Here is an 18,886-nt window from a genome sequence, read left to right on the forward strand (position 1 = left end):
CCAAGTTCCTGTCCGGTACTTGCAGGCAGCACTGCATCATCAGCATACAACAAATTTGAGATATTCCATCCATCACCATTCATTACCAATCCCATCCCTCTTTCCATTACTCGTGTTTTCACTTCTCTCATCACCCCATCCATATATACATTGAACAACCATGGGGACATCACACAACCTTGTCGCACGCCCACATCGATCGTGAACCATTCACTTAGATGCCCATTAACCCTTACACATGCTTCGCTACCATCATAAAAACTCATGACAGCACCTAGCAGCTTACCATCTACACCATACATGCGCAAAACTTTCCACAATCCCTCTCTGTCTACTTTGTCATATGCTTTTTCCAGATCCATGAATGCCATAAACACCTTATGGTCCTTCTCACAAGCCTTCTCTGCTATCTGTTTCACTGCAAATACTTGATCCACACATCCTCTACCACTCCTAAAGCCACCCTGTTCATCACTCACTAGGACTTCTGATATCTCTCTTACTTTCTCTATAATAATTCTTCCATATACCTTCCCTACCACACTCAATAAACTTATGCCACGATAATTCTTGCACTCACTTTGCTCACCTTTATTTTTATACAGGAGTACAATCACAGCCTTTTTCCACTCTTCAGGCATAGTTTCATTCATCCATGCCTTCTTACATATCCCCAAAAAGCACTTCATTCCACTCACTCCACTACACTTAATCATCTCTGCATACACCTCATCAACCCCAGCTGCCTTCCCATTTTTCAGCCGTTTCACAGTGCTCTTCACCTGTGCGAGTGTCACGTCTCCTGGCACTGCATTCCTTCTCTGCACACCCCCAAATCCAATCATGTTTACAGCCGCTCTGCCCTCTCTATTCCCATTCATCGGGCTTTCAAAATATTCTTTCCATCTGGTTCTTACTTCATCTCCATGGGTTCGTAACCTACCAGCTGCATCCTTCACACTATCACAATTCTTTCCGCTTTCACTTCTACATTTCCGCACCTCTTTCAAGAATAACTTCCTATTTTCAGAGTAGTTCGCATTCATTTTTTTTCCCAGATCATCATTTACCTCCTTCTTTTTCCTCTTCACTGGTCTCTTACATGCTTCTTGCTCTCGATATACTCAGTTCTTTTTTCAACTGAACCCCTATCCTGTAACCACTTTAGCCACTTCTTCCTCTTTTCCTCCACTGCTCTCTTAACCTCCTCATCCCACCATGCCGTACCCTTCTTTTTTGTTGATACTCTTGCCACACCACACAACTCTTTAGCATTCCTAAGCAATCCCTATATGCATTCCACAGGCTGTCCAGATCCAATTCCTTCCAGTTCACTGAATCTAACTCGTCCTCTTCTTTGGTCCTGTAATCATCTGCCACTTCTTTGATCCTCAGCTTTTCAACTTTCAATCTTTCACCCTGACTGCTCTTCTCTCTCTTTATCCACCTCACTCCTCTCAGCTTGATCTTGCATACCACAATCATATGGTCTGACAGACTTCCACATCGTCCTCTCACAGCCCTCGTATCAGCAACCATTCCCATCATCGACCTCTCTACGAGCATGTAATCAATCAGGCTTCTTTCAACACAATCCCCGTTTCCTCTATACCATGTATATTTATGTCCATCTTTGTGTTTGACATACGAATTACAAATGCACAACCTCCTGTCCTGACACATATCCTTTAGTCGATTCCCATTATCATTTTCTCCTCGTACTCCATAACAACCCATTATGTCATCCTCTGGACCAGTGCCTACTCTTCCATTCATATCCGCCATCACGATCACTTTATATCTCCTGGGCATTTCTCCCACTACTTCACCCAGCTCATCCCAAAAACTTTCTTTCTCTCACTTCTGTCTTCACGTGGTGCATAAGCTACAATTACTGCCACTTTCACCTTCTCAGACTTGAACTTGACATACATACACCTCGAGCTGACACATTTGTAGTCTCTCATTCCACTCTGCCACACCTCATTCATCAACAAAGCAACTCCTTCCTTGCATATATATATATATATCTATCTCTCTATCTATCTATCTATCTATCTATCTATCTATCTATCTATCTATCTATATATATATATATATATATATACTGTATATATATATATATATATATATATATATATATATATATATATATATATATGTTGCTGTAGATGGAAGAATAGATGCAGAAGTGAAGTTTAGAATAAATGAAGTAGGAAAGGTGATGGGAGGAAGAAAAAAGTGCTTAGATGTCGTTCGCTTAGAATGGATGTAAAGAGAAGGCTGTATGAGGGTGTTGTGGTACCGACTGCGTTATATGGGGCTAAAACATGGAATATGGGTGTAGCAGAGAGGAAACGTTTGAATGTAATGGAGATGAGGTGTCTGAGGAGTATGTGTGGAGTGACGCATATGGATCGAGTGCGAAATGATGAAGTGCGAAGGAGAACTGGAGTTGTTCGGGAGATGGCTGGTAGACTTGAGCAGAGGGTACTGCGATGGTTTGGGCATATGAAGAGAATGGATAATGAGCGATTGGTGAAAAAGATAACTAGATCTGATGTGAGAGGTGTTAGGCTGAGAGGAAGACCACGAATAGGATGGATGGACAGTGTGAAGAGAGCGCTGGATGTGAGAGGGATGTCTGTTGAGCAAGGAAGAGTGGCTGTGCGTGACAGAAATAAATGGAGAGAAATTGTGAATGAATAAGTGATGATGCAGCCCTGAGGGGATATTCTCCCGCATTTGGTCTGACCAGCTAGTCAGGTCAGGTGCGGGTAAGGGGATAGATCTGTTATGATGTGGCAGGGGTAAACCAGCTCTGCTGTCGGGCCCTACTGCTGATGTCACTGGTTGCATTGCGCAGTTAACCCTTGTGCGGTGTGGTGCGGTGAGGATCTGTCCGTTCTCCCCTTTGGGGCTAAGATGCGAATGAATGTGTATGAATGGATGAATAAATTGGGAGTGTATCTTCCTGTCTCAGCTACCTCCCTTTCCTTGGGGGAAGCAGGTTAGGTATATGTATATATATATATATATATATATATATATATATTGCTTTTCTTTTCTTGTCCCCCCAAATCAATCCATTACCAAATTATAGGTCCAAAAAGGGACTCCGGGCATTAATCGTGAAAATTATGAAACCCTCATCCGCGTTTATGTTTTTTTTTTTTTACAATAACAGAACAGAGGAAGGAAAAAATATGAGAATCTATCTATCTATCTATCTATTGCCAGACGCCTCAATCCCGTTTGGGGTGGCCACAAACAAATCGCCTCCACGTCGTCCTGCCCCCCGCCATTTCACTGCCCTGCTCCCAACTCACACCCCCCTCTCTCATATACCTCTTCACCCCATCTCTCCATCTCATCCTCGGCCTCCCACTCCCTCTTTCCCCTTCCACCTCACTCACATACACTCTCCTCGTAGTCTTTCACCCTCCATCCTCTCCACATGGCCAAACCACCTCAGTGTGTTCCTCATAACACTTCCTATCACATCCACATCCACACCACAACGCTCCTTTATATCCTCATTCGTCAGCCTGTCTCTCCATGTGACTCCACAGGCTTCTCTTAAATAACTCATTTCCACTGCTCTCACTCTTGACTTGTGTCCTTCCAACAACGTCCAAGCTTCACTTCCATACGTTAGAGTTGGTATCACAATACTGTCATGTAATAACTTTTTCACTTCCATGCTCACTTCCCTGTTTCTTATCACTGCTTTCAAAGAACCAGCAACCTTTCTTCCCTGCTGTACCCTTTCTAGCACTTCACCCTCCAAACCTCCATCCTTACTCATCACACTACCCAAGTACTTAAACGTACTCACATTTCCAATTCCTTACCATCCAACCTAACTGTACATTCACTGACTTCACCTCTCTCAAAGACCATCACTTTACTCTTCCCTACATTCACCTTTAGATTCCGTTTCTTACACACTCTCCCAAACTCATCCACCAAGCCTTGCAGCTCCCCTTCGTCTTCACTCAACAACACAGTATCATCTGCAAACAACAGTACAGGGAGTTTCCAAACACTATCCTCTCTCACCAGGGCCACTCCAACATCCACTACCCTACCTTGTACCTCTTTTATTACCCCATCCATGAACAGATTGAACAACCATGGAGACATGACACATACCTGTTTCAACCCAACCTCTAGAGAGAAAAATTCACTTAGTTCATCATCCACACGCACTGCAGCCTTAGCACCATCATACATACTCTTCACAGTATTCAACAACTTCCCATCTACTCCATATATACTTAATACTTTCCACAATCCTTGTCTATCCACCCTGTCATATGCTTTCTCCAAATCCATGAAAGCCGCATACAACTTCTTTCCCTTCTCTAGAAACTTTTCCACTAAAGATCTAAAAATGAATATCTGATCTACACAACCTCTTCCCTTCCTAAAGCCTCTGTGTTATTCTCCAACTAATTCCTCTGTTCTTTCTCTAACTCGGTCAACAAGTATCCTACCATACACTTTTCCTATTATACTAAGAAGACAACTGTCCCTATGATTACCACACACTTCTTTTTCCCCATTTCCTTTGTACAAGGGAATAATTATACCTGACTTCCAATCCTCCGGGACTCTACCTTCCTCCCAGGCCAATCTGGACAACTTCCACATCCATTCTACTACTATATCAACCCCATGCTTCAGCATTTCACCACACACTCCATCAATTCCTGGGGCCTTCCCCAGTTTAACTTTCTTCATTGCTTCCACAACTTCTATCCTACTGATATCTTCCTGTCTTCTCACCTCCCTCCTTCTCCCAGCCATTCCCCAGCCACATATACTCGTGTTACTTCCATCCTGTATGTTCAACAATTCCTTAAGATGTTTTCTCCATCTGCTCACTTTTTCTCCCTTCTCCACTAGTAACCTACCATTTTTATCTTTCACTCCCCTGCTGACCTCACTTTCACCCTGTCTTACTCTCTTCACCTCTTTCCAGAACATTTTCTTACAGTCCCTCCACTTTACACTCAAATTCCTTCCAAATTCCTCATCCACTCTGTTCTTACTCTCTTTTACTAATCTTTTCACCTCTCTCTTTCTTTCTACATATAACTCTCTCTTCTGCCTCTCAACTTCTTCCACGCCCCTATTTCTCATCCATTCATTGTATGCTTTCTTCTTTTGTGCCACAGCCTGTCTCACTTCTTCAGTCCACCACGCTGTTCCTTGCACCCCCCTCCGTCTTCTCTTCCTCCCACATACCACATCACATGCTGCACATATTTCTTTTGTAAATATCCTGCACACACCTTCCACGTCTCCCTTCTGATTCAGTTCATATTTGCCCAATCGTTCCTCCACTTCTCTCTTATACTCTGCCTTTTTCTCATCCTCTTGTAACCTTTCCACTCTCCTTGCAACTACTCCTTCCTCTCGACTTTCCCTTCTTCTATTCCTCCATCTTACTTGTATCCTAATTCTGGCCACCACCAAGTAGTGGTCAGAAAGTCCACTCCCCCAACCTCTATAAGCTCTTGCATCCATTACACATCGTCGCATCCTTTCATCCACACACACATAATCAGTCATTGTCTTCCTATCATTCAGTTCACCACCCACCCTTCTCATCACTCGCCATGTATACCTGTGGATCATTTTATGCCTGAAGAGGGTATTGGCTATCACCAACCCCCTCCCAGCACAGATGTCCATTAACGCACTGCCATTCTCATCTATCGCAGCAGGCACACCCCACTCACCAACTATTCCATCCATCTTCACATTCCCTACTTTACCATTCATATCACCGATCAAAAACATTCTCTCATTCCTTCTAAACTTTTCCATGCACACTTCCACATTTGTCCAGAACTCTTCTCTCACTCTGCTAGCACAATCTTGCATTGGCGCATACACACACACTATCGCCCACATTTGTATTCCATCTTTCAACTTTACCCACACAATCCTTGACCCAACTTATCCATGCTGTCTTATGCTTTTCTTCCATCTTTTACTCACAACTATACATACTCCTTCCATTGCCCTCTCATTCTCATCTACTCCTGCACATATACCCCATCCATACTCCCATTCTCTCACCCTTTCTCCTCTCCATTTTGTTTCAGTCATTCCACATACATCCACTTTTGCACCCTCAAGCACCTGGACAATCTCTCTCTCTTTCACCTCATCATTCGCTCCTCTTACATTCCACGTAGCCATTACCAAGTCTTTTGTCCGGTCCTGGGTCGTCATCGTTTGGTCAGTCCTTGTCCGAGGCTTCTTGTTTGTTTTTTTAGTTAGTTGTTTTCCGGGGAGGGGCAATAACCCTCCGCCAACCCTTTTAGTCGCCTTTTACGACAAGCAGGGTTACTGGGGGAGTATTGTTGAAAACCCTCCCTACCCCCAGGGTAGGGTGCCCTCCATTCATGAAAAAATCTGTAACAGTTGGACTTGAACAGCCGTAGGTTGAAGTTTGGGAGGAAAACCACTATCGGGATGCGAGTTCCAAAGAGACACAGTTCGAGGAATAAAAGAATTCTGATAGGCAGAAGTTCTTCAACATGGAGGTGTGACAGTCCAATCATGCGCTCTACCAGATGCTCGCATAGCTCGGGGGAAGGCGTGGAGACGTGGCACAATGGATGCAACTTCCTCTAAGCATTAAGTGAAACACCAAGAATTTCAATAGTTTAAGAGATAGGAATATTAGTAACATTGAAGGTGTTATATATAGATATATATTTGGTTTTACTAGCATTAAATGATACAATGTTATTTTGTCCCCATTCCGTGATCTAAGATAAGTCTTGATTTATGAAGATTGCTGTACAGAGTAGAGAGTTAGAGATATTAAACTTTGTGAACAGGTGTTTAAGTGTCAATGAACAGAGACGTGTTGAGTCATCTGCATATAAGTGAATTGGATTATGGGTGACAGAGAAGAGATCATTAATATTACTTAGGAATAGGGTTGGAGCCAGAACGGATCCTTGTGGCACGCCGGCATTAATCGAGTTGAAACTGGAATATATATCATCTACTTTTACTCTTATCTTTCTGTTGCTAAGATATGAAGAAATCAGAGGGAGTTTGGATAGCAGGGAATAGTACCACACTCTGTCAAAAGCTTTAGTAATATCAAGGGCTACTGCATGATTATCTCCATGTTGGTCATGTGACTGCTGGATAGTATGAGTCAGGAGATTACATATATCAACAAGTAGATCTTTCGTGGCGGAAACCATACTGTCTATCGCTAATTAAGTTGTTGGATTAAAGATGTTTAACAATGTGCTTATTGATTACAATCTCAAATATTTTTCCAAGAGAAGATGTGATAGCTATTAGTCTGTAATAAGAGAGGTCAGAGGAACTTCCTTTCTTTGGAACTGGGTAGATACTGGCTTCTTTCCAAGAATTTGGGAATGAAGAAGTACGTATGTATAGCCGCAAGTTCTGGGGAGCACTTTTTCAAAACAATTGGAGGAAATCCACCTGTGCCTGGAGCTTTGTTCGTTGGTAAATAATTTTGGATGGATTTTACATATCTTGTCTATATCTTAAGTAAAGCTATTTCTGGAAAGTCAAGTTCTAGTAGGCTAAAGGGACGTTTTGGCTGATTTTCTCTAAGTTAGAATTTCTTGCAAATGTACTGGCATGGATGTTCGCTTTACTACGCAGGTCATTTGTTGTGTTACCATCAGAAGATTTTAGTGGAAGATTGGGTGATGACCTGTTAAAGTTATTATTGAAAGAAATGAAAGTTGACCAGAATATTCTATTGTCATTAGGATTATTTGATAGTTTCGATGCTTGGTTGTGATGAAAGTGTGATTTAGCAGGATTAATTACTGCTTTTGCATTGTTTCCTGCAATTTTAAATTGGCTGAATGATTCAGATGATTTTGATTTAAATAAAGTTATATGTTTAGGACTTTAGGTCGTTGCTTTGGCACAATTGCTGTCAATCCATTTTGGGGTGTCCAATCTTTTAGTGAACTGTTGACTGGGTATGAACAATTCCATACCAGCTTGTATTAAATCATTAAAGTGGGGCTGGGTAGAACTGATGTCACTGGAGAAGAAGGACTGCCATGGATTATCTGTCTATCTATCTATTGCCAGACGCCATAATCCCGTAAGGGGTGGCCATTTGACTTTGAGTTATTTGTTTTACGGGGAGGGGCACTAACCCTCCACCAACCCACTTGCTGACAAGTAGGCAGCACGTATGGTTTGGTTATATGGTTACCACCCAGCGTTGTAAATGGCTTCTTGGCTTACAGGAAACCATTTGGCTTGTCACTCAATGTAAAGCCACCTGTAAAGGAAAGAAAAGCAATAATAAGTGACATGAAAGATGGGAGATATAGGAAGAGAGGAGGGCAGGCACAGAAAAAGAATGATAAAGGCTAAGGAAGAAGTAGGCAGCACTACATCAAGTGAGTGGATGATGGTCGCCACCACCTACCACTTCCATGGATTATCAGCAAGATAATTTCTAAATCCATCCCAGTCTGCCCTATCAAAGTGCCATCTGGTTACCCTGACTGGTTCTGAGAAGGGAGGTTCGGGGCAACTGAGGCTTTGATGAGACTGTGGGCGGATGATCCAAGTGGTGACAGTACTTCTATCCTGTATTGATCTGGATTATATGTCAGGAATAGGTCCAAGAGATAGGCGTTGTTGTCAGTTTCATTTGGTATTCTGGCTGTTTGTTTTACCAACTGCGTGAAATTAAACGATTCAGCAAACATCTCGCATTCTAGAGCGGTATCGTCAGTTCTGGCAGAATGCAATAACCATTGTACATTATGGACGTTAAAATCATCCAAACGGTAGTTTCAATGGTAAGGTTGAGGTTAAGGTTAGTCAACTCTAAAGATATGGAGTCAAATACACTGGGTTCTGAAGAAGCATTGGGGGAGCAATAAATTACACAGATATATCTGGTACTATTTAAAAAATTTAGTGTATATATTGAATAATCGAAGTTAGTTGAAGTTAAGTTCAAAATAGTGTCAACTGCAAATTCAGATTTGGTATAACAACAGGCGCCACCTTGTTGCGAAAGTTTGTGATGAGATGGTAACCATGAAACAAAATGGAGATATTTCAGAAGAGGGAGAGATCTGGGGTTCTGTGAGGAACAGGGTCACAGGGGATATGGACTGGAGGAAAAAGTGAATGGAATTCAGATTAATACTAAGGCCGCGGATATCAGTGAAATGTAAGGCCGAACGTGCGCTTCTCCGCTGACAAGCATGAACAGTGTTTGCAACAGCCCCTGTCGGCACAGTCGCTCGATTGCCACCAGGAGGACCCTGTGCCGCCAGCTTTGTCCTGCCGGTGGTGACAGTCCTTGTATCAAATGTCTAGTTTTAATATTATTCTTGCTGTCTCAGGGTTATTCTGCTTAGGAAAAACATTTCAAATTAGAAGAGTTAGATATAACCTTTTTCTTTAATAGATACTCTCCTAAACTGAATAAAAATCATGTGATAGTGGCAAAAAAATAATGAAAAGGACATCCTCGGCCTGAAGGAAGATAAGACCGAGTCGTGTGCTGTGGGTTATGCTGTAAAAAGGACTGAAGACAGGAGATGGTGCTCAGGTGGTACGAGAAGTGATCTACTGTCTGAAAAGACCAGAGTTTGATTCCATAGGGCGGGGGACTGTCTCATGATCTGAATTTCGACGTCATAAAAACACCCCCACAAATACCATGGCATGAGTTCTCAGTGAGACAGTCCTAACATGTAATAAGTACCGATCGTGGGTATTTGTGCCGAAATAGTGACATGTAAAGGTATGTGGCACGTACAGGGTTGATGGGCTTCAGCGAACGGGCCATTAAGTCTATGCTCAAGAGCTGACTGCATAAAATAAATCCATCCTACACAAAGCCGTGTTTTATGTGACCCAGAAGGCTTTATTAGCACTTCTTCCATTATGATTTATTTTGCATAGGGCACCTTAATATTCCCTTGTATGCTGCTTATATCGTTTCATTTTCGACATAATTTACATAATATAACATACGGGAAGATACTGAGGTATTATGTGCAGATTAATACGCTGAAGAGAAGGTGTTACGAAATCTTTAGTATCACTCAATTCTGACCGGTTTAAAGGTATTATAGGATCATCTATTTAGCGACTTATTACTCAGTTTTCAGCATCATGTTTCCTTCTGTACTCTTCTTATCGTTTTAATATCGACATCATTGGCATTAATAGCATTCAGGAAACTACTAACTTGCAATGTGAAGAAATACGCTATAGTCGGTTTACCCTTACCTGCCGGGACTGGGCAGCTTCCACTACTTGATACTAAGTCGTGGTTGCATGAAATCTAGTGATCTCTAGTTATGAGGCACGAAATCAGCCTCTTTGGTAATTAGTCAAATCGACCTTCCGATCTTTGGAAGGTTAAACTAAACGCACGAGAGTAAGATGTTAGGGTGTCTTCTTGGTTACTCGTTAAATTGTCCTCCAGTCTGGCTACATTTGAGTATCAACTTTTTTATTTAATGCAAGGAAGAAGGAACCAAAAACTAGAAGCCCGCAAAAGTGTTCCCTACAAGAAAAAAAAAAAAAAAAAAAAAGGAAAAGAGAGCCAAATTTAGATCCGTTCATTTCGAGATTTCTGGATACAGACGGAGGAAGACAGTTCCAGAGCTGACCTGTTGCATACATGAAAGACTGGGAGCATCAGTTAACTCTTGCATTAGAGAGTTGGACAGAAAAGAGGTAGGAGTTTGTTGCCAGACAATTGCTACACGCCCGACATATTGATGGAAGGATGCAAGAAGATAGTCCATAAGAGCAGTGGCCATTAGAGTAGCAATAGATGAGGTGAAGATTTAATAATACGGCTGAGAGAGGCTGAAGGGAGTCAGTAGGAGGAGGAAATTTACTGAGATTAAAAGCCATTGAAAAAAAAAGAGCTGTATGTGGGGAGCCCCCTCACACATGAGAGTTGTTCCCTATACAGGGACGAATAAGACTAGAAGGTATGAACTCGACTGAGGGGACAAGGGTTAGTGATTTTTGTCAGGTTAATAAAAATAAATAACGCTCTTATTAATGAGGTATTGAGGGTTTGCGGACGAGAATAAGGATTTTATATTATAGCGTCGTATTCTAGGCGGCATTGGAGGTTTGTAGCTACTCTTTCTTATCAAATTATTTTGCATGTACCTTACGATTCTTTCGTATGCTCTTATTATAGTTTAATATCACCCTAGTTTCCGCTCGAAATGTACAAGATGATACTGAGTTACATTGTGAAAAAAAAAAAAAAAAAAAGTTTTGAAATATCCTGTGTGTTGTTTATATCACTTTTATACCAACATAGTTTCCATTACAACCATACAAGAAGATACGGTGGTGTAATGCATCGCAAAAATCGTTAAGGAAGAGGTGCTACGAAATTTCTAGAGTGACGTGGAATTTGAGCAACATTGGAGTGAGGGTCCCACCTGCGCCTCTGCCGCGTAGTTTAGGGCAGCAACAAAGGCGTATCCCAGGATGAGCAGCTCCACCCCAATGCCGATGGTTCCAACCCCGAACTTTGTCACCTCCGTGAAGAAGTCAGAACCATCACCGCTGTGCGACTTTCGTAGGTACTCCACCAGTCTGACCGGCAGGTTGGGTTAGGGACGGAAGTTACTCAGGGTCTGGTTAGGTTAGGTTAGGTTAAGGGTGAGAGATAGGCTGGGTTAGATTAAATTAGGGACGAAACATATGCTACAAGAGATAAGGCTAGGTTAGAATATGTCAGATTAGGTTAAGGACGAGTCAGGCAGTGTTAGATTAGGTTAGGTTGGATTAAGGACGAGAGATAGGCAAAGTTATAATAGTTTGGATAGACACAAATAATGGAAACATAGAATAGGCTGGGGAAGGATAAAGACGAGAGACAGTTATGGTTTGGTTAGGTTATTATAGAGCCGGAGCAAAAGACAGTCACGCATTCATTAGGATACTTACATTATGTTAGACTGTAGGACTGGGGCTAGATTAGGTTAGATTACACTAGCTTAGACTGGGGGTGAGAGACTGGGTTATATTAGCTTAGACTAACATAAGAGAGTCATGGGCAGAGTTGGGTCAGGGCAGGGTGACATGCAGGCTTGGTCACGTTGGGTGCGGTAAATGGTCCTGTAAAATGTTACGGGAAGAAGTTATACAGACCTTAATCATCTCAGAGGATAAACAAGTCTTCCATAACAGTTGACTGTTTTCACATTAAAAAAGAAAAAAAAGATTTTAATAATCGCTTTAGTTTTAGTGTTAAGCGTTTGGTGTCTTACTGAGCGAAGACAGTTGCTGTACTGTAGAGGGATGCCCTTACGTAATATCATAGATATAGCCCTGTCTGGTTATACAAACATCCCTCAGGTCCGTCCTTACTTTCTAAAAGGAGGATGACGAAATGCAAGAAAGTATAATTTAGTCTGCAGTCCACCTGATTCACGTTTAGATGAGCCTGTGGCCTCAACAACAGCGACGGCAGTAAAGAACGAAAACAAGCTTATATACAAGCAATCTGATACACAATTTCAGATAAACGAGATTATAATTATATACTGCCTCCGGCGGGTGAGACGAGCGGGCGTATGTAAAAATGTTAAACTCACCCTAACGACTTCGTATGTTAGTGCTATATCACGCCACCACACCACAAGGTAATTTGATTCATAATTTAGCTCCTTCAGTACGATGGTGTCTTATCCCACTTTCTTTACCTCTAAAGAATTTTTATCATCTTAAGACGTTTCTAGTTAAAGAGGACTAATGAAGGCAGTGGTGTAGCTGGAGGGATGGCTGGGACGGCACTGGCCACCCATTAACCCGGGCCACCTCAGTGGTGACCCCAAGCTTCCAGGCAAATCTCCCGTACCCTATGGAAGGGTTTTCCTCGTGTCACCCCATAAATAGGATTGACCACTCCATTTCGTATATCCTGACTACGCCACTGAATGAAGGTTAGTCGTTGTAGTTAGTAACACTTCTCCGATGCGGAATATAATGGCCTGAAGTTCGTAAAAATGAAAGAAACAGACAAAAGAATGATGTTCAAACCTCACTGGAAAAAAAAGCTGTATGATTCATGTTATTTGATAAGTTTGCTAATACTTTAACCATTTCCTCCAGGGTAATTCAACAGGTATACTGTATTGTGAATTAATTATCATCTGTCCTTTGAAAAGTTATTATATTCGGGTCAGATTTCCTTGTAACAGGTGTTTTCATAAGTTAAACGCATTTAACTCTTTTCAGCATTCCTCTTATGGTTGGTTCCTTAATCAGGGTATCATTATTGTCAGCCTTCATTATGATACTTTTATTTCTTCAATTCTCTTCCAGAACTGCAAATGATAATCCAGGTGTGAACGTACTAAGGAAGTGTAAAAAGTGTGAATGATAAAAGATTCATACGTGAATTCAAATGCTCTACCAGTGAATCCAGTATGATTGTTGGCGTTCTTCAGTGCCGTCACGCAATGTCGGCTAGGTTTTGAATAATTTGTTTTCATTACTCCAAAATTATTTTCTTGCTCTACATTCCACACTGAGTACAGATGCAGACGTTTTTTTTTTTTTTTCTTTTGTGTACCACTTTTTATGCCTCTGCAGTTACTTGGCATATCTACACTACAGAATTATAAGCCGGGTGGAGTGCACTTAAACGAATTATGCGAAAACGCAGATAGTGAATAATTTGAAAACAGATAGTGACTTGTGTGAGACCTCATTCACACAGGAAAATCTAGTCAGAAACGACGGGGTAAATGTTAAGCTACTTAACCATTTTGCTGCATTAGTTTTTTTTTTTTTTTTTTTTTTTAGGCTACATACAAATTACCTTATTTAAGAGAGAGAAATTCGAGCTTTCCAAGGGCCAGTCGAGACACCTTCCAATCCTTTGACTACCAGAATTTACCTCCAGTGAACAAAATCATCTTGTAGTAGTCTTAATAATATTACAATGCTTTCAAAGAAGGCAAAGAAACCAAAAGTGTAATTAGACAGGGACTCTGACTATTTGAAAGCGTGAAACTGATCATTATTTCAAATGCCACATTTCATGTCATGAAAAAAAAATCTTGCTGATCCACTTCTTAGTGAATAACCCAACCGAATTATTTAGAAACTTATCTAGCCCATTGTTCATAGTCCACAGTCAGGTTTGGTTTTACCTGAGCGAAGTGGAATACTCCCTCAAGTTAAACACATAGTCCTTGTTGCATGTAATTTGATGAGCTTTAGTTACGAAGCTGGTATTTTTCTATGCAAAGAAGAAACCAAAGGTCAGAAGCCCGCAAGATTGTCCCCACCGAGGAAAACTAAAAACGAAACAGAAAGCCAAATTCAAGATCTCTCCAGTTCGAAATGCCTGGACACTTCGCGTTTAAAAGACTGGAAGTCACAGTCCCTAGGAAATACAGATAGAGAAAGACAGTTCCAGAGCTGACCTGTCGCACACATGAAGGACTGGGAGTAACAGTTAATTTTTGCATTAGAGAGCTGGGCAGAAAAAGGTTGAAACTTTGCTGCTAGTCGGGTGCTATACGAATACACCCGCCATAATCGTGGAGGGATGCAAGCAGACAGTTCAGAGCAGTGACCACTAAAGTAGTGAAAGAAAAAAGATAAAGAAACAGTGCGGCCAAGAGACAGAGGTCGAAGGAAGCCAGTAAGAGGAGGAGAATTAATGAGACGAACAGCTTTGTTGAGAAGAGCAGTATATGGGGAGCCTCCCCACAAATGAGAGTTGTAATCCACTCGCACTCAGGGGCGAATAAAACCCCTGTATAATATCAACCACTGTGCAGGGGTAAAGAAGACATGAAGTCGGCTTAGCATACCCAGTCTCTTGGAAGCCGATTTCTCAAGATAGGTACTGTGATCTTTTCAAAATAAATCCCCAGAGAATGAAACCCCAAGTACATCCAAGATGATGCAAGACTGAGTTGGATATTGTAAAAATAAAAAATGAAGATACTTCTGCAGAAAATTTGGATGGGTCGATAGATGTAAGAACTAAGTTTTTATGCAATAAAAACAAGATTACTTTTACCCCAGTCAGATATATGAACCAAGTCAGACAGGTGTACCACAGACAGCCTCATCACTTGCTTGTTGAAGCAACTGATGAAATGGACACTGCACGAAACAAATGGAAAGGTGAAGGATGGAATCATCAGCATGTGAGTGGATAGGGTTAGATGTATAGTAGTGATGTATCGGATACCAAATTTTAGAGCTCCGCGGAGGCGGAGGCGGAGGCGGAGCCGGAGCCGGATATCTATTTCTCATAAAATGCGGTTGCGGATAAAACTGTGGAGGTTAAGATATTAATTTTTGCGGTCGCGCACATAACTGCGGATTATTTTTACCTCCATGTCCGCGGTTGCGGACGCGAACGCGGATTTTTTTTACACATATTACAGTACATTTATGAAGTATACAATGACGAGTTTCAGCCACACTTAAGTGTACACTTAGGTATGTTACAAGGATGCGGGACGGGGACCCAACTCGTCATGCAGTGTGACATAGTATTGGCTTTAGTCCAGATATGCCTATATATTAACATAACATGTGTAACTATTACGACAGAGAGAGAGAGAGAGAGAGAGAGAGAGAGACAGACAGACAGACAGACAGACAGAGACAGACAGACAGACAGACAAACAGACACACACACACACACACACACACACACACACACACACACACACACACACACACACACACACACACACACAGGCAGAGAGAGAGAGAGAGAGAGAGAGAGAGAAGAAGAAGAAGAACAATGAGAGACGGAGGGAGGAAGAGAGCTAATAGAGAAGAAAACAGAAAGAGGAAGAGGGACTTGTAGGTGAGAGGAACGGAGAGGAGAATTGTGGATGAAAGGGAGAGAGAGAAAAAGAATTATGACAAAAAGCCAAAGGAGAAATATTGGATGGGTGGAGACCAGCAACATCTGCGGTTCTTTGACGCGGAGGCGGATTATTACCGTATGTGGAGCTTTTATTATCTGAAAACGCGGTGGCGGATAATGATGCGGAGCTTTTGTTGTCTGAAGACGCGGACGCGGATAGTAATGCGGACATTATTTTCACTGCGGAGGCTCCGCGGAGGCAGATATCAGATACATTACTATTGATAGCTCTAAAGATGAACAGTGGCCGTCTACAGCAGCGCAGTTATCGACCGACCAGAAAGGAAGATGGAGATGAAGACACAGATAGAAGAATAGTATCCATAAGTTGACAGTTTGGAAACTCGACATTTTGTGAGATGTAGGTCCGTGGATATAACATCAGAAATTCAGGTTATTCATAAAGATTCCGTGCTACTACTGGATACTTTACGAGAAGAGAGCTGTGTTACACTCTAGGAGTCTAGTAGTTCTCTGTCTCTCCTAAAATCATTCGGAGAGAGGTGAGCTTCCATTCTTAGCCAATGCCATCACGTTATGCTGGGTTAAGGAACTGTCAGCTGTGCAAACACAAAAGTGTTCCCAGCGTTCCCTTCTAAGGGCTGCAGATTTGGCCAGAAGCAGCGACCACTGCCAATTCATCTCACTCTGGCAGCGTCTGAATCGTGACGACTAAGCAACAAAGATCCGCTCACTTACATTTATATTCCCCCGGGTAAATAACATTACATTTATATTCCCCCGGGTAAATAACATTACATTTATATTCCCCCGGGTAAATAACATGTCTCCCAACATATTATAGACATGGATCATATCAGAAGGCAATTCAATTAATAAAACAACACTGATATTATAACTGAATGATAAGAAAGTCATATGGCAACATACTACACTAATGATTATAAATCATAAAAGTTAGAAGGAAGATAATTTAATTACTGTACACACATAGGAGAATGATACTGGTATATGTAATAGTGATGAATAATAAAACTCTTTAATAATTTTAATAGCTGATTATACAGGATTTACAATGGTATCGAAGGCCTTTGAGATGTCAAGTTCAATGGCCCAAGTCCCGGAAAGAGAATGACGAGGACCCTGAATGGAAGGTGAGATCATTGGTAGAGCATCCCTGACGGAACCCATACTGGCGGTCGGAAAGGTTTTGATAGGAAAGGTGCTTTAATTTTTTTTAATAGATTCAAATTTTTCAGACGTACAGGATGTTAGAACAATTAGGAGATAGTGAGAGGGCTGGGAATGGTCACTCTTTGAGACAGGCTGAATGAGAGCAAACATCCAGTAAGAAGGAAATGTATGTTTGATAGACAAATGGAGAAAGAGTTTATCAAGGCAGGGTGTAAGCACAGAAGCACAGTTTTTAAGAACAACAGGAGGGAACACATCAGAACCATATGTCTTGTTAATACTGGGTCCAGAGAGGGCTGAAGATACATCAGTTGAAGAAATATTAAAGTCACTTATGAGGAAGTCAGAGGGAAGTGATGGAGCACCGGAATCGTTTAAGGTACAACTGAAGGAGAAAGTCAGAGCAAAGTTCTGCTTTATCAACAGAAAAACACCAGTGGAGCCATCAGAGCGGAAAAGAGGAGGAAAAGATGATGAAGTAAAGTTGTTAGAAAGGTTTTTGGCAAGGTGCCAGAGGGTGCAGGAAGAATCTGAGTCAAAGAGTTCCAAGCATTTAGTACGAAATGAAATTCTTAGCTTAGCGGAGAACAAACTTGCAAGGTTCCAGGCAGAGACATAAAGAGATGAGATTCAGGCGTGGGATGGCTGCAGCACCTTTGATAGGCATTCTCCTCCTTGTGGACAGCAATAAAGCAAGCACAATTTAACCTTTTTTTATTTTTTTCATTACTTACAGGATAAGAAAATGGCATGTATGCGTCCATGGCCGAGAGAATAACCTCCGAAATGACTGAGGCATACGTATATGACTCTTGGTCATAGCAGCAACAAGTGCTCGTGGGCCCTTCGGGCCCCTCGCACTTACTCCAACAGAGGGCTTTCGCGCTGCTATAGTAAATCTAATATACTATAGCAGTAGGCGTGTGTGTTTGTGTATTTTGGGCAGCCAAAACTACACATTCAAATCGAACCAAAATTGGCATAAAAATCGCAAAAAATTCGCTGATGTGAAAAAACTTTGTCCCATCACGATTGAAAAATTTTTTACTATATTTAATGAGCGATCAGATTTTGACCAAAAAAACGACGCTCCCGAAGCCCGGCATAGGATCTCCGTAGAATTTTTTGCCCAGAGGTAGCACTAAAATAAACTGGGTTCCATTACCGAAGCTGCAAATAACAGGATCAATTAGTTAGCTGCAAAAAATCCAAGTGACAACGTTACACTAGAACAGCACATAAACGTGAGAGCCCTCCGCAGGAGCAAGTGCAAGGGGCCCTCCACGAGCACTTGTTCTAGTTATAGCTGTGGGCAAAAAATTCTACGGAGATCCTATGCCTTGCGCCTGGAGCGGCTTTTTTTTTGGTCAAAATGTGATCGCTTATTAAATATAGTAAAAGTTTTTCAATCGTGATGGAACCAAGTTTTTTCTCATCACCGAATTTTTTGCGATTTTTGTGCCAATTTTGGTGCGATTTGAATGCGTAGTTTCGGCTGCCCAAAGCACACACACACACACACACACACACACACACACACACACACACACACACACACACTGACACACGGCTAGTGCTATAGTATATTCGATAAATTTTCCACGGAGGACCAAAGAAGTACTGCCTAAGGGCTTCCCAATCAGCAGCTACAAAGTGCCACAGCTGCCGCTTGTTTGGAGGGTCCACGGGCCTTACTGGAATGACAGGACAGGCTAAAGTGATAAGGCTGCGATTGGTGGAGCCAAATGGAGAGAAAAGATTAACACCAGTAAGAAGAAG

General features: G+C 41.8%; 1 protein-coding gene across 1 annotated transcript in view; it reads right to left on the reverse strand.

Moving 5' to 3' along the window:
* The window catches only part of LOC145391509 (ATP-dependent translocase ABCB1-like), a 298,980-nt gene that overhangs the window by 199,388 nt on the left and 80,706 nt on the right, over positions 1 to 18,886 (reverse strand). The window contains exon 6 of the mRNA XM_080266138.1: positions 11,481 to 11,637. Within this exon, the coding sequence (XP_080122264.1) occupies positions 11,481 to 11,637 (157 nt within the window). The remainder of the gene's footprint in view (positions 1 to 11,480; positions 11,638 to 18,886) is intronic.

This window comes from Coenobita brevimanus, chromosome 18 (genome assembly GCF_032717465.1).
Source record: "Coenobita brevimanus isolate Jiangsu-jjx chromosome 18, ASM3271746v2, whole genome shotgun sequence".
In the NCBI taxonomy this organism is placed as follows: Eukaryota; Metazoa; Arthropoda; class Malacostraca; order Decapoda; family Coenobitidae; genus Coenobita; species Coenobita brevimanus.